Source organism: Chelonoidis abingdonii, chromosome 4 (genome assembly GCF_003597395.2).
Source record: "Chelonoidis abingdonii isolate Lonesome George chromosome 4, CheloAbing_2.0, whole genome shotgun sequence".
Lineage (NCBI taxonomy): Eukaryota > Metazoa > Chordata > Testudines > Testudinidae > Chelonoidis > Chelonoidis abingdonii.
The window spans coordinates 43,143,953-43,159,601 of NC_133772.1; the positions used below are offsets into that span (position 1 = coordinate 43,143,953).

The window sequence follows — 15,649 nt, forward strand, 5'->3', positions numbered from 1 at the left end:
TAACAAGACTCCCGAATATTCCTATCAAGAGCGGATGGCTCAGGACTGCTGAGGAAACATGCTGTGCAGTGCACTTAACCCCTGTTCCTAATGGGAACTAGAGATAGACTGTCCCTCGGGGCATGATGCCAGACACCCCATTATGACCGATCCTGGCCTTTGTGGTTTTGGAGAGCCAGAAGGCATGTTAGTCATTCTTTGGCCTAGCGCTCGGGGGAATCGTTACATTGAAATACTGCCCATGTTCTGCTAGGGTGGAAACTCTCGCTCCTCCTTTTCTTTCCAACCTCCAGCAAAAGAGAGAGGTTTTGAAAAGTATTTAGCCAAACATAAAAAGAAATGCATACTCTAGAGCAGCTACTATTTGCGATATGGACTGGGATAGGCATTCCGGAGTCACTCCAGTGCTTGGAACAGACCTGTCATTCAGCCATGAAATCTGTCCCTCTGCTCTTCAAACTCAGCCTGGATAGCCTAGTAATGAAGCCTATTGGGGATGAACGGCCTTATTCTGCAACCCCTCATGTGTAACTCTGAGGATCTGGGGAAAGATCTATGTGCAGAGAGGCTGCAGAATCAGTGAGAGAACACCTAACTGGAAATAGACAAGGTCATTAGGTGGAGAGCGTATGGTCAATATATTAGGCAAAGGGCACCCCAAGTGAGCTGTTTTTATGAATCCTGTGCCTCTGTGTATGATAGCCATGTATTGGACAAACTTAGTAGAGAGAGAGATGTCTCTATATATGCTTTGCCAGTGCCCTGCATGTTGGGTAAGGCCTCTGGAAGGACTTCTGTTGTATGTAAATAGACTGTATGATGGGACATGTGATGGAATGAGAGTGTTGCTAATAATGTACCCTTCTCTCTGGTTTCTACCCAGCTTGCAGGAGGAATCATTCTTGGTGTGGCACTCTGGCTCCGTCATGATTCGCAGACCACAAATATCCTGTACTTGCATCTAGGTGAAAAGCAGGCCCCTAATACATTCTATATTGGTAAGTAGTGCTGGGAAAGAAGTAGGTGGGTAGGTGTGGAGGGAGTGAGGTTTGTATGAATCTCCATTGGTGGTGTTACCTGCACAACTTGTCCTGTTCCAGCGAAGCATGACACACCCGGAAATGCAGACAGAAAGCACTGTTGCAGGTGTGACCGGGGTCCTAATGGGGAGCCAGCTATGGTTTCTCAGTTAGGGCGAACTGCAGAGAATGGGGCAGCCAAACCCCAAAAAGCTAGTGGATATTCAAATACTTAAATTTACCAAATCAGCATAAAACAGCTTCTTTATTACCTCACTGATTACTCAGAAGTCCAAACAACAGAGTTCCCTTAAAGTGATCCAACCTCAGACCTCCATGCAGGTACCCACTTCAGATATGATGTTAATTTATGTAAATCTTATAAAAGAAAAGCTTGTACCAATCCCAAAGGATCGAACACATTACCTCCCAGGTTAATTAATGTTTCAGATCTTACCCAAGTACACGGTACAGCCATTTCTTATTAATTAAACTAAAATTTTCTAAAAAATGAGAGAGTATGGTTAAAATATCAATATACATACAGACATGAGTTCAATGCATGGAGGTGATGAGCTTCGTAGTCTCAAAGAGTTCCTTTAGAATTCAGTTTATAGGTCATAGTCCAATGTCCGAATCTCATATTCACGGAGTACCAGCATAACTGGGACCTCAGTCTTGTGATTCAAACTTCCCCGATGAAGTCTAAGGAAATCTGAGATGACGGAATCAGGACCCAAGCATCATTTATACAATTTCATGTCTTTTGAACAAGTTGGAATTCCTCAGGGAACAAAAGGTAATCAGGATGACTTTGAAGGAGGTCCATCACTGGTACTTAGCTATATGAGTTAACATAAGGCCATTTGCTTGTTCCTCCACCATTCACAGTACATTTCAAAGAGATATCCTGTGCTTACAATTTATTTACATGATAGGATGTTATTTTGAGCTCTGAATTATCAGAATACAGTATAGACAGGGACTGTTGATTACACTGTCCGCCCTACTCATACATATGTAAATACACAAAAACACAAACATTTTCTCCCCACGTCTTCTGTGGGTTATTTATTCTGCAGAATGTTTAACCTTTTCAAGCCATGTGTCACAGCAGGCATCCTAAAAACATAATGTATGCTTGTGACGTTGGACTCTATATGATTTTATGGAAATATGTGAATGAGTATAAATATAATGTAACTGGAATATGCTTCATGCAAAAGATCTCTTGTAAGGTATCATTACAAAGCTTATAATCTACTGAGTGTGGTCGTTTTATTTGTATGAATGTACCACTCTTGTATCTGAAACTAGATATATGAAATATAACTAAGGGCCTATTGTAATTCAGTTCTATTACTATACTAGGCTTAGACTTGCATGTTTTGTTTGATTTTACTTGGTAATTCACTTTGTTCTGTCTGTTACTACTTGGAACCATTTAAATCCTACTTTCTGTATTTAATAAAATACTTTTTACTTATTAATTAGCCCAGAGTATGTATTAATACCTGAGGGGGGCAAACAGCTGTGTTTGGCATATCTCTCTATCAGTATTATAGAGAGTGAACAATTTGAGTTTACCCTGTATAAGCTTTATATAGGGTAAACTCTGTATTTTATTTGGGGTTTAGACCCCAGTGGGAGTTGGGCATCTGAGTGTTAAAGACAGGAACACTTCTGTAAGTTGATTTCAGTTAAGTTTGCAGCTTTGGGGCCTGTGGTTCAGACCCTGGGTCTGTGTTGGAGCAGACTGGCGTGTCTGGCTCAGCAAGACAGGCTGCTGGAGTCCCAGGCTGGCAGAGAAAGCAGGGGCAGAAGTAATCTTGGCACATCAGTTGACATTCCCAAGGGGGTTTCTGTGATCCAACCCATCACAATGCTCATTATGGCAATATATGGAATAAAGTGTAGGCTAAAATGTCTCATACTAGCAAGATATGACATGCATGTGCAAATCCTGTTTGATTATATGTAACCTGTATTGCATGTTTCTCAGATCCTAGAGTCAAAGGAGTTAAAATGAAAAGCATCTTTAAAAAATATCCAGCTTTTTTGTGCAAGCAGTAAAGAGAATTTCACCTGTCCCATTTTCACTAATATCCTTTAAATACGTTTAACTTCAGGAGGGAGTTGTATGATGGGTCTGGACATAAGGGAGAGGAGGGATTGCTTGCTGTAGCTGTTTTTTGGGATTGTTGCTTCTCTGCTGCAGGAATATGGAGCAGCTGAAGGAACAGTCGGCAATGGAAAATAAATTGTTGAGACCAGCATGACTCATGTTTTCCAGGCATGTGCGAGTGTGTTAGGTTTAATGTGATTTCAGTAATTGGTCACCATTCTGACTTGTTGGAAAGAGGAGACCCTTATTCGACTATGCTTGTCTGCACTCGAGCAGCAGCTCAAGTCTTGGAGAATTGGCTTGAGCAGGATGTCTGCTTTCCAAGGTCTCCTTTTCTTCTGAGGTTTGACCTCTGTGCTGTGTATCTGAAATCAGCTGTCTGTCTGCAAGGGGAATGCTGAGGATGCTGTGTGTGGGGGGAGGGGTGGGGGGGGGATGATGATAACTGCAGGGTACTGGGTGTGGACCAAGCATTCCTGCATTCTCAGGGGTAGACACACAGGAAATAGATGCTGTCATGGCTGGGGACCTGGGGGAGGAGGACATCTGGAAAAATTATCCTCCATTCCTGTTCAAGACAAAACTGTGTATGGGTTGGATTCTCCTCAGATCTGCTCCAGTTTAACTCTGTTGACTTTAATGGAGGTTTACCTGATTTCCCTCCCCCTCCCCCGCCCACTGGTGTGAAAGAAGAATGAGCCCCATAGTTTCTTCCCCACCACTGTCCACTCAGACAAGATGTCTTCAATATCTGCACATATAGTTCTCCACCAGGTGGAGATATTTTAAGGGGCAGCCCCCTTCCAAATGCTGGAGAAAAGGAAGGGTGAGGTGGCTGTCACCAGTATGGGATAGTCATAGAGCTCAGGGGTTTAGAGGTGTGGAGATAATCCTTCCTGTTTTGAGAACGAGAAGAGACTTGGAAATAAGAACACTGTCCCCTTAGGTGGAGAATTGTTCCTAGAACCGCAATCCACTTCTCTCATAAGGCCCTCAGTAGACTGCATGTGACAACCCTAACATAATGGCAGGCTGCTGATCTGTATAGATTCAGAGGATACTAAAGACAGTCTGGTTGTGTTGGTTGAACCCCCATAACACCAGCTCACCACTCTTCCCTGTCAAAACAATGGGTTATACAGTCGCACTACAGCCATCTGGATAACAGGAGTGCATTCTGATAATGGGACAATGGGGGATGCCTGGATTGTGATAACAGCTGCTCAGACTTGTGCTTGAGTTCATAAATGGATCCATGCACCTGGATATACACCCTACATGTGCCCTCGGTAAGCCCAACTTTTCATAGAGCTCCGCAACTGTCAAGGTTCCTTCCCCACTCTGAACTTTATGGTACAAATGGGGGGACCTGTATGGACACTTCTAAGCTTAATTACTAGCTTAGATCTGGTAACTCTGCCACCATCCAGAAAATTCAGTGTCTGGATCACTTCTTGTTCCCCCCAAAACCTTCCCCTCCCTGGGCAGCCTTGAGAGGCTTCCCCAATTCCCTGGTGAACACAGATCCAAACCCTTTGGATCTTAAAACAAGGAGAAATTAACCATCCCCTCTCCTTTCCCGCCACCAGTCCCTGGTGAGTCCAGATCCAATCCCCTTTGATTTTTCCATGTTTTAAGATCCATCAGGTTCTTAAAAAGAGAGCTTTTAATTAAAGAAAGAAAAGTAAAAAAAAAAAAATCATCTCTGTAAAATCAGGATGGAAAACACTTTACAGGGTAATCAGATTCATATAGCCCCGAGGAACCCCCTCTAGCCTTAGGTTCAAAGTTACAGCAAGCAGAGAGAAAATCCTCTCAGACAAATAAAGGAACATTTACAAGTTGAGAAAACAAAAATAAAACTAATCTGCCTTGCCTGGCTGTTACTTACAATTTTGAACATGAGGAGATGGTTCAGAAAGATTTGGAGAGCCTGGACTGACGTCTGGTCCCTCTTAGTCCCAGGAGCGAACAACACCCAAGACACAAACAAAGACTTCCCTCCACCAAGATTTGAAAGTATCTTGTCCCCTGATTGGTCCTCTGGTCAGGTGTCAGCCAGGTTTACTAAGCTTCTTAACCCTTTACAGGTAAAAGAGGCATTAACCCTTAACCATCTGTTTATGACAGCAACTGACATGACATTCACGTTGGGTGCTGAGCTCTCTTGAAAATCTGGCCTTGCGTGCCCAGAGACTGCAGAGATGGATTGGTTGTAAATGCATGTAACATTAGCTTCAGTGTACTTGGATCCTTTCCCTTTCTACTGCCTGTTGAGGGAATATTAAAAAGGCAGAACTTGCCATGCCAGGCTGGACCCAATGTTCCATGTAGTCAGATATCCTGCTACCAGCAGTAGCCAATATAATCTGCTTCATAGGAAGGTATCCCAGTTCAACTTCCACTCCCCCAGCAAAACGACACACGTAGTCAGTTTTCTATCCCTGTACATAGGGGTGGAAGGTGTTAATTCCTGAATCCACAAAGGGCCTTAGTCTTCCACCAGGGTCTTCTGTAGACTTCTGCATGTGGACACCATTGGCCTTTATTCAGAACATCCCCTCTTTCAATATAAACTCTAACATGGTGAGACCGAAGGGGCAGAGAGCCCAGGTGTCTATTTACCCCAGACTAGTTACCTTCTCAAGGGCAAAAAGTGAGTCCCTTCCCTGCACCTCTGCCTGAGGTAAGCTACCCAGAGGACAAGGAAACTGGGAGAAGCTGTTAATCTTCCTCCAAAATCTGAGAGAATCAAGCAATTGGACAGCTAAACGGTTTCCTCCAGGGTTTTGTCTCTCTTTTGAGTCTTTCTGCAAGGATGCATATGCTCAGGATTGGCTCCAATAGCAGGTGCTTGTAATGTTTTAAAGTGACAGAATCAGCAATCCAACATGGGCCTATCAGACTTAAAGTAGGAGCACGTTACCACTGGCCTTCTTGACACTCAAGAATGGATGTGATCTCTTTTGTTAAAATTTCATGAATTATAGTAAGTAACAGATCTGCCTAGCTTCCCTGTGATGACTGTAATTCCCATTCAGTAATAGTAGTGGAGCATTTCCTTCAGCTGCTCCCTGTCACTCAGTCTGGAGCCTGAGATGACTTTTATAATTAGGCATTCCCTTCTCGGTACACCATACCCTGCTTTTTCTCCCCCACCCTTCCCCCACAATATTTCCATTTCACAGTCAGAAGCTTCTGTAATGTAGACTGGCCTGCTGTGTTCTTTCCCTTGCAGAATATTTTAGTGTCCAGTGTGAGGGTTTATTCCCAAAATTTACTAGGGTATTTTTAACAAATGTTGGCATGACTGTGGGACAGCAAGAAGCAGTAGAGCTATCTGGGGATGAAGCCCTGTTTAGTTGATAGATCTGGTGAGGCTGTACGGATTGGTAGGAGACAGATTGGCCATTTTGTCTGCCCGTGGAGATCTGTTCTGCAGAGGCTATTATGCAGGGGAATACATGTGAAGGAGGTAAAGTGACAACCAACTCAGTCAGTTTTACCCACAGTGGGGAGAGTGCTGAAACCAGCAAGGAGGGACTGTATGGGAAGCTGTAAGGGATATGGGGTGTAGCACTAGACATTTTTGCTCATTGGGTGCGGTATGCTGGAAGGCTCTATCTTCCTTCCCAGAAATGAAGCTGCTTTCCCCGTGACAAGCCTGGCAGCGTGCTCGTTCCCAGTGTTTATGTTCTCCAAGTTTCTCCATTCCGTGTTGGCAGAGGGAGTGGAGCAGCTGGATGTTGTTTTAATGTTAGAGTTTTGGTTGTTCCCCCTCCTTCAGTTGCTGATTTGATTCAGTAGTGAGGCCAAAGCTTCGGAGCGCCTGTTAAATGTCAGTTAAGAAAAGAGCTCCCTGGGGTGCGGCCGTGGGGAGGGGAGGAGCCTGCAGTGAAGCACAGTGGAAGGAGGGGGAGAGTCTCACATGATGCAGGCCCTGTACCTTGACTGTTAGGTGCACCTATTGCTACAAATTCATGTGGCAGTGCATAGCTGCTGTCCCCATTCATGTTTTCATTCTGTGTTGAAAGCCACTTGAAGCTGGGGTTTTCCACAGGAAACATTCTTTCTGATGTGCTTTAGCTTCCCACCGTCTCCAACCAGTTCCATTTATCTGCTTGTTTTGAATTGGCTTCCCAGGACATAACAAGATTTTATTTGTTGGCTCTTTCTTTCCTTCTTCATTTTAAGCCTCTGTTCTGATTGTGGACATGACCATCCAGAAAACAGTATTTAATCCTTCCAACTCTTCAAAAGACAACTAGTTTGTGTTTCAGCAGCTTAAGGCAGGGGGACGCTTCCTGAGTAGCAGTTGTTTACCTCTGTTGTGGAGCAGTAAGGCAATATGCACCGGCGTGCTTTCTTTGCATAAGAGCTGGGCACACAATCTGCTCATGCATCATATACACATGCATGCCAAGCCTGTTATTGCCCTTACCTGATGCTGTTTTTAAAAAAGGTTGTTGACTCATACCATCCCTCTTTAGAGAATAACAATGGTGTGGGAGGTTAGGGTGATCTTTCTCTCTCACATCCTCTAGTAGGGAAATGTTTGCATGAGCACCTACCTACCCTGTTCATAATTATATTCTCTAATAGGGAGATTTCTACAGACGCATGCACTTTCACAAATGTCTCCTAGCGGTGAGATTTTTCAAAGGCATACCACTATCTTTTGGTAGGAATTGGGTGCCTTGATTGCCGCCTTTTGCCTTCTGAAAATCTCCCCCTGTATCTTGAAGGAGCAATCGGCTTGCTCCCAAATGCATCCTCCCTCCACCTTACTGATAGTTGCAAAATCAGAAACACTGCTGCACGCCACCATTGCATCTGAAATGCCCATTCTACACTGCAGACACAGTATGTGTTCATAAGTTGTTAGAAACACACTGGTAGAGGATAGTAGATATTAGGACACTCAAGCAATTACAAAAATTAATCACAATTAATAGTGCTGTTAATAATAGAAAATCATTTATTTAAATATTTTTGGATGTTTTCTACATTTTCAAATATTTTTATTTCAGTTGCCACACAGAATACAAAGTGTACAGTGCTTACTTTATATTTATTTTTATTACAAATATTTGCTTTGTAAAAAAAAAATAGTATTTTTCAATTCACCTAATACAAGTACTGCAGTGCAATCTCTTTACCATGAAAGTTGAACTTACAAGTGTAGAATTATGTACAAAAAATAACTGCATTCAAAAATAAAACCATGTAAAACTTCAGCGCCTTGAAAGTCCACTCAGTCCTACTTCTTGTACAGCCAGTCACTCAGACAAACAAGTTTGTTTACATTTGCAGGTGATAACGAGAAGCGGGGAGCATTTACAATGCTGAAAGTGAGAACAGACATTTGTATGGTATGGTTGTACCTGATGTCGCAAGATATTTATGTGCCAGATATGCTAAAGATTCATATGTCCCTTCATGCTTCAACCACCATTCCAGAGGACGTGTCCATGCTGATGACTGGTTCTGCTCGATAACAATCCAAAGCAGTGCAAACTGATGCATGTTCATTTTCATTTTCATCATTACTAACACAAAGTTGATTTACCTTTTTGGTAGTTCGGGTGCAATAGTTTCTGCATCAGAGTGTTGCGCTTTTAAGACTTCTGGAAGCATGCTCCACACTTTGTCCCTCTCAGATTTTGGAAGGCACTTCAGATTCTTAAACCCTGGGTTGAGTGCCGTAGCTGTCTTCAGAAATTTCACACTGGTACCTTCTTTGCCTTTTGTCAAATCTGCAGTGAAAATGTTCTTAAAAATGAAAAACTTGTTGGATCATCATCTGAAACTGTTATAACATGAAAAAATGGCAGAATGCAGGTAAAACAGCAGGAAACATACAATTCTCCCCCAAGGAATTCAGTCGTAAATTTAATTAATGCATTATTTTTTTTAATGAGCGTCGTCAGCATGGAAGCATGTCCTTTGGAACAGTGGCTAAAACATGAAGAGGCATATGAATATTTAGCATATCTGGCATGTAAATACCTTGCAATGCTAGCTACAAATGTGCCATGTGAATGTCTGTTCTCACTTTCTGGTGACATTATAAACAAGAAGCGGGCAGCATTACCTCCTGTAAATGTAAACAAACTTATTTCTTTTAGCAATTGGCTGAACAAGAAGTAGAACTGATTGGACTTGTAGGCTCTAAAGTTTTACATTGCTTTGCTTTGTTTTTGAGTGCAGGTACGTAACAAAAAAAATACATTTGTGCATTGCACTTTCACAATAAAGAGATTGCACTACAGTACTTTTATGAGGTGAATTGAAAAATACTATCATTTTTCAGTGCAAATATTTGTAATAAATCTAAAGTGAGCACTGTACACTTTGTATTCTGTGTTTGTAATTTAATCAAAATATTTGAAAATGTAGAAAAAATCCAAAATATTTAATAAATTTCTATTGGTATTCTATTGTTTAACTGAGTGATTAAAACTGATTGATAATGACTAATTTTTTTAATCACGATTAATTTTTTGAGTTAATCTCATTCGTTAACTGTGATTAATCAACAGCCCTAGTATAAATACATACTTTTTATAAGCAACCTGTTGACCTGTCAAACTCTCTAACAATGGATTTACCATTGATTAAAATATCTACTAACCCTTTATTCAAAGTGTGACCAGTGCTTCTGGATAAAGAACTTCATTGGGAGACACTCTTTCATCTCTCCACTTTGGCCTAGAGACTGTGAATGGTAATGTAATGGCAGGGGTGCTGGAACAATTTGTGTCATGGGTGTGCTGAACCAAACTGTAAACCCTGTATATGATGGAAACCACTTCAAGCCAGGGAGTGCAGCAGCACCCCTAGTTCCAGCACCTGTGTGTAATGGTGTTAACGTGTCCCCAGTTGCATAAGCTGTAAATACTAGAGTGACAGCATGTTCCAGCTGCTGCAGCTCCAACAGTCCCCTGCCTAAACTTTAGCGAGGCAGCAGTGCAGGGATGGGACCAGAGGCAGACGGCTGCTTCGGGTCTAGAGGGGTTAGCTGACAAAGGGCTCATTGTTTAGTCCCAAATGAGCATAATGGGAGCTCCGTCCTACTTGGCTGACTTAATCCAGCTGAGTAAAGCTAGAAGCTCTATTCTGCAAATATTTCATTGTGTGCTGTACAAGTCGTTCCACTGAGGGCAATGGGACCACTCACAGGAGGAAAGGTTTGTAGGCTCGGGCCCCCAGGTTGTAATCTTGTGATCCTGGCTGCCAAGGCACATGTTTCCTCTCCTCCTTCAATCCCATCAGGGAATGTAATGATGCAGGTGGTGAAGCAAAGCTGCTGGGAGTTTGCAGGGGAAAGAAATGTAAAGGAAGGGAAAGTGAGGGGGTCACTCCTGGAGAAGAACTATCTGTAGAGGCTGTGAGCCTTTAGTCATTTTTCAGCAGGTTTGTGGGGGTAGAGGCAAGAGGCTAAAGCACAGAGGATGAGTCACACCTTCAGGGGATGAATGGCCTGTGTGTGCTGTGGGGAACTGAGCTATCACAAGTATCCAGTGCACCTTCAGAGAGGGGGTGGAGGGAACTAGATGCTCGGTGCCCCCTTAGGGGCTTGGCGCTGGTTAAGTGCCATGGAGAGGCTAAACTGAGACACCGATGACATTCTGCATTCAGCATGGGCTGCTTGCTATTACCACATGCTGTGCAGGGCAGCGCTGCTATCATTGGCTCTCCCACACTGTTGGCTAGCTTGTAAGAGGATATCAGGATTTGCCAGATCACTTTTATTTTTAATGTAGAGAGTCACTATCTTTTATCACCTTCTGCATGTAAAATGGAAGCATTTCTAGGAAGGCTAGTTCTGTAACATCACTGAGTTTCATTCAGCTGTCTCTGTCTGATGCTTCTCCTCCCTGTCTTCTCTCTTTCTCCCATTCAGCACTTTCCCTATTTAACTCCTTACTCCAATCATCCCAAGTGTTTTTTTTGGGGGGTGGGGTGAGGGGGCTTCAGTTGCTAATTTTCCTTCTCAACCCTCTGGTTCAAATTCTGCTCTAGGTCCCATCCAAGCAGCCCCCATTGTAGATAGTCAATGGGCATTGTACCGATGAAGCAGAGGGTAGAATTTGGCCTTTTGTCATCTTGGATTGCTGTTTTCCCTGGAAAACAGGGTTAAGGAGGGTGCCATATTACTCATTAACCTCTTAAATTCTAGTAGGAAATCTGTATTGAGCACCTACATCTTTCTGGTTTGATTCTTCCTACCTGTGAGACAGTCCAAACACTTTGACTAGAGGTTTACCTGACCTTCTCCCTAATCTATGGGAGAGGCAGCTCATGATGTAAAAGGAAAGACTCTATTGTGTCAGTTTGCTGGGTGCTGAGGTCCTGTTTGCCCTGTGAGTCTCACAGGAATGGTCTTGGCCCTAGGTTGCATCGGTGGAGCCAGCTGAGATATTTAGCAGCTGAGCACAGTAACTCTAGGCATGCTGTCGGCACGTGTTTGGGTGCAGGATGTTCCAAGGTAGGTGCTGGGATGGGAGAGGTGGATGACATAAGAATGTTAGCAACTTATCTCGCCTCGCATGACGAATCCATTATGGTGGCAGGCTGGTTCTGCTGAAAGAGCAGTAACATCAAGGAGTCCCAGATCCCAGCAACACTAGGTGTTTTGGTCCTGCTGATTGGATGCAAACATCTGAGTCACAGACATCTTGTCCTGGCTTTGGGAGGATGAAGGAAAGCTTAGATTGGAGTCTAGCTAAAGTCCAAAGTTTTTGGGGCATATTATATCACCCTCTCGCCCTCATGGTTTTTATTTTCTCTCTTTCAGACTTCTCCAGGGGTAGTTGGTAATGTTGCTTTTACAGTGCTTGTCTACGACCTGCAGTAGTTGCCATTTTATCCTTCACTTGAAAAACAGGGAGCACTCTGCATCACCTCCTCCCTCCTGGGTTTATTTTTTCTGTTTCTCATCAGACTGCCATTGAATGCTGCGGTCATGTGGCTCTTGAAACACACAAACTCAGCAGATCCTAAATAGGAAATCTGTATCCACCTGTTAATAGCAAGCGATCGAATTACACCCTGCCCTGCGCTCTGACGATTTCTTCACTGGGGTTTGGGCCAGTGCAAAGGATACAATGTTCTAGTATGAAAATTGTGTTCCTTCTCACTTCTTACAATTATTCTCTTCCCTCACCCCATCGGCCAGTGTACTCTAGACTGTTGCTGTATTAGGCTGCGGTTCCTCCGTATGTTAGTCTAAGGATGCTGTCCATGTAAAATCATGTGAAACTGTCTGGCATGAGATGTACTAGATATGCCTAGGCAAATTCCACACACCCCTCTGGTCATGCTGCTTAGAAACCCTTGTCAGAATATAATACTGCTTCCTGCCGAGTATAGCTAAGAATAACACATGCTTATTTTTGGTAGCTTCACCGAAGTGAAGCCTCAAAAAATTGAGTAGAAACTCATAAATGTTCCTCTCCACGGAAATCTTTAGTAAAAGGCGAAAGATTTATACGATCTGAAGAGAAACCAGAGTATTGCTAGGCAGTCAAAGTATTTTCTCTTCTCTTTAGTGCAGGGATCGACAACCTTTCAGAAGCCGTGTGCCGAGTCTTCATTTATTCACTCTCATTTAAGGTTTCGCATGCCAGTAATGCATTTTAATGTTTTTAGAAGGTCTCTTTTTAGACGTCTATAATATATAACTAAACTATTGTTGTATGTAAAGTAAATATGGTTTTTAAAATGTTCAAGAAGCTTCATTTAAAATTAAATCAAAATGTAGAGCCCCCTGGATCAGTGGCCAGGACCTGGGCAGTGTGAGTGCCATTGAAAATCAGCTTGCGTGCCGCCTTCGGCACATGTGCCATAGGCTGCCTACCCCTGCTTTAGTGACTGAACCATAAAACACCAGGTCAAAAAGAAAGCAGAACCAAGCCCCTGTTACCAGCTTCACATAAAGGCTTTCTACACCAGCCCAGAGATGGACAAACCTGGGTGCCTACGATCACCACTGTGACTCTAGTTTCATGTAGGGGGTTTTTGCTTCCCATCATCTTCATGATGGGACTACCCTACAACCTGCAAGTTTCAAAGACTGGCTTCAGCACCAAATAAATATCTTCATGAGATCACACTTCCATGGTGATGTGATCACACAATTGCATTGTTTGCAGTGAGTCTAGAGGCAGCTAAATAAAATAACCGAACATCAGAAGAGCTTTCATAGACTTCAAAGGGAGGAGAGAAATTTCCTCCACCTTCCACAGAACTCCAACCCAAGACTTTCCAAGCTTATAAAGTAACAGAGCATCCGATGGAACGGCATATTAGACACATTACACCATCAGAACAGAATCTCATTGGCTGATTATTTCTCAGGGGCCTGACACAGATTCTAGCATCAGTGAAAGTTGCTTTTCCAGATTAATTCTTCCATGGGTTTCTCATACACCAGCAACTTTCAAGATATTGCAGTTCTTTGATTTTGTTCCAGAGGAACCTTCTGGAATTTTTGTCGAATCTAGTGCTTGTAAAAGCCCTGGGGATTATGATTCCCATTTTCAAAAGTGACTATTGATTTTTTTTTTTGAGTGCCCAATTTGAGACACCTTTTAAAAGGGCCTGAAAAATCAAGCTCCTTTTAAGGTGTGTCAAGTTGGGCACCCAGAAATCAGTAGTCATCTTTTGAAAATGTTAGCCTAAAGTTTGGCATATTTAACAGCTGGGCATGTTTCCTCCCTCACCAGTTCAGTCGCTGATGTTTCTGGGCAATCTCACAGTAAGGATGCTAATGAACACAGTTCTTACTGATCAGAAACTACAAAAGTAATTTCACATTGGCCACTACATAACTCCATCAGCACTGACCTGGGCTGGATTCAGACTAACAACCTAGGGTCTTGGATATGTATCCATTTAACACTCCCCATGGCCAACTTATAATTCCTGAGTGTCAGAACAAAGTATTAATAGAAGTAGTGCTACAGCCTGAAGATCTATAGAGATATTTCCAGTAGTGTACGAGGGACAGGCAGACCAAATCAAACAGGTCAAACGGCCGAGTGTCAGGACTTTGTTTTATAGTCTCTCTGTACTTCTCATTCTAGTAGAAGAGGAAACAAGAATCCTGACAAGTAATTAATAATCAGAGAAATCTAATATCAGAGGGGTAGCCGTGTTAGTCTGGATCTGTAAAAGCAGCAGAGAGTCCTGTGGCACCTTATAGACTAACAGACGTATTGGAGCATGAGCTTTCGTGGGTGACTCTTTGCTGCTTTTAAAGAAATCTAGCTGAATCTGGTCAAGGCTAGAAATATACAAGGGAACCTCTTAGCAGACAGCCTTTTAAATAAGGCTGCAGAGGCAACCCTGGCAATTACAGTTTGGTAAGCCTAACTTCAATATTGGGCAAATTGGTTGAAACTGTGGTAAAGAACAAAATCTTTACACATAGAGGAACATAATACGTTGGGGAAGAGGGACACAGCTCTTGTAAAGGGAAATAATGCCTCACTAATCTATTAGAATTCTTCGAAAGTCAACAAACATGTGGATAAGGGTGTTCTAGTGGATATTGTGTACTTGGACTTTCAAAAACACTTTGACAAGGTCCCTCACCAAAGGCTCTTAAGCAAAGTAAGCAGTCATGAGATGAGAGGGATAGTCTTCTCATGGATCAGTAACTGGTTAAAAGGTAGGAAGCAAAGGGTAGGAATAAATGGTCTGTTTTCAAAGTGGAGAGAGGTAAATATCCTTGGGCATCCCTTCAACGTATTGATAAATGATCTGGAAAAGGGGGTGAACAGTAAGGTGGCAAAACCTGCAGATGATGCAGAATGACTTGAGAGTTCAGTCCAAAGCTGACTGTGAAGAGTCACAAAGGGATCTCACTAAATTGGGTGATTGGGCAACAAAATGGCAGATGAAATTCAATGTTGGTAATTACAAAGTAATGCAAGTCGGGAAACATAATCCCAAGTATACATATAAAATGATGGGGTCTAAATTAACTGTTACCATTCAAGAAAGAGATCTTACAGTCATCATGGATAGTTCTTTGAAAACGTCCGCTCAGTGTGCAGTGGCAGTCAAAAAAGCTAACAATGTTAGGAGCCATTAGGAAAGGGAGAGATATTAAAAGAAAATATAACGCCACAATATGAGTCCATGGTATGACCACCCCTTGAATACTGCATGCAGTTCTGGTTGCCCCATCTCAAAAACGATGCATATTAGGATTAGAAAAAGTGTGGAGAAGGGTAACAAAAATGAGGGGTATGGAACAGCTTCCATATGAGGAGAGATTAAAAAGACGGGGACTGCTCGTCTTAGAAAAGAGGTTACAAAGTGGGGCTATGTTGGAGGCCTATGAAACTGTGAACAGAATGGAGGAAGTGAATAGGGAGTGTTATTTACCCCTTCACATAATACAAGAAAGAGGCATCACCTCATGAAATTAATAGGTAGCAGGTTTAAAACAAATACAAGGAAGAACTTCTTCACCCAACACACAGTAAACCTG

General features: G+C 42.7%; 1 protein-coding gene and 1 non-coding gene across 2 annotated transcripts in view; one reads left to right on the plus strand and one right to left on the minus strand.

The window, feature by feature from the left end:
- The window catches only part of CD81 (CD81 molecule), a 64,985-nt gene that overhangs the window by 23,286 nt on the left and 26,050 nt on the right, over window positions 1-15,649 (plus strand). The window contains exon 2 of the mRNA XM_032770400.2: window positions 884-998. Within this exon, the coding sequence (XP_032626291.1) occupies window positions 884-998 (115 nt within the window). The remainder of the gene's footprint in view (window positions 1-883; window positions 999-15,649) is intronic.
- LOC116819392 (U5 spliceosomal RNA) lies at window positions 12,548-12,663 on the minus strand. The gene has a single exon (XR_004372403.1). It is a non-coding gene; the product is annotated as a U5 spliceosomal RNA (small nuclear RNA).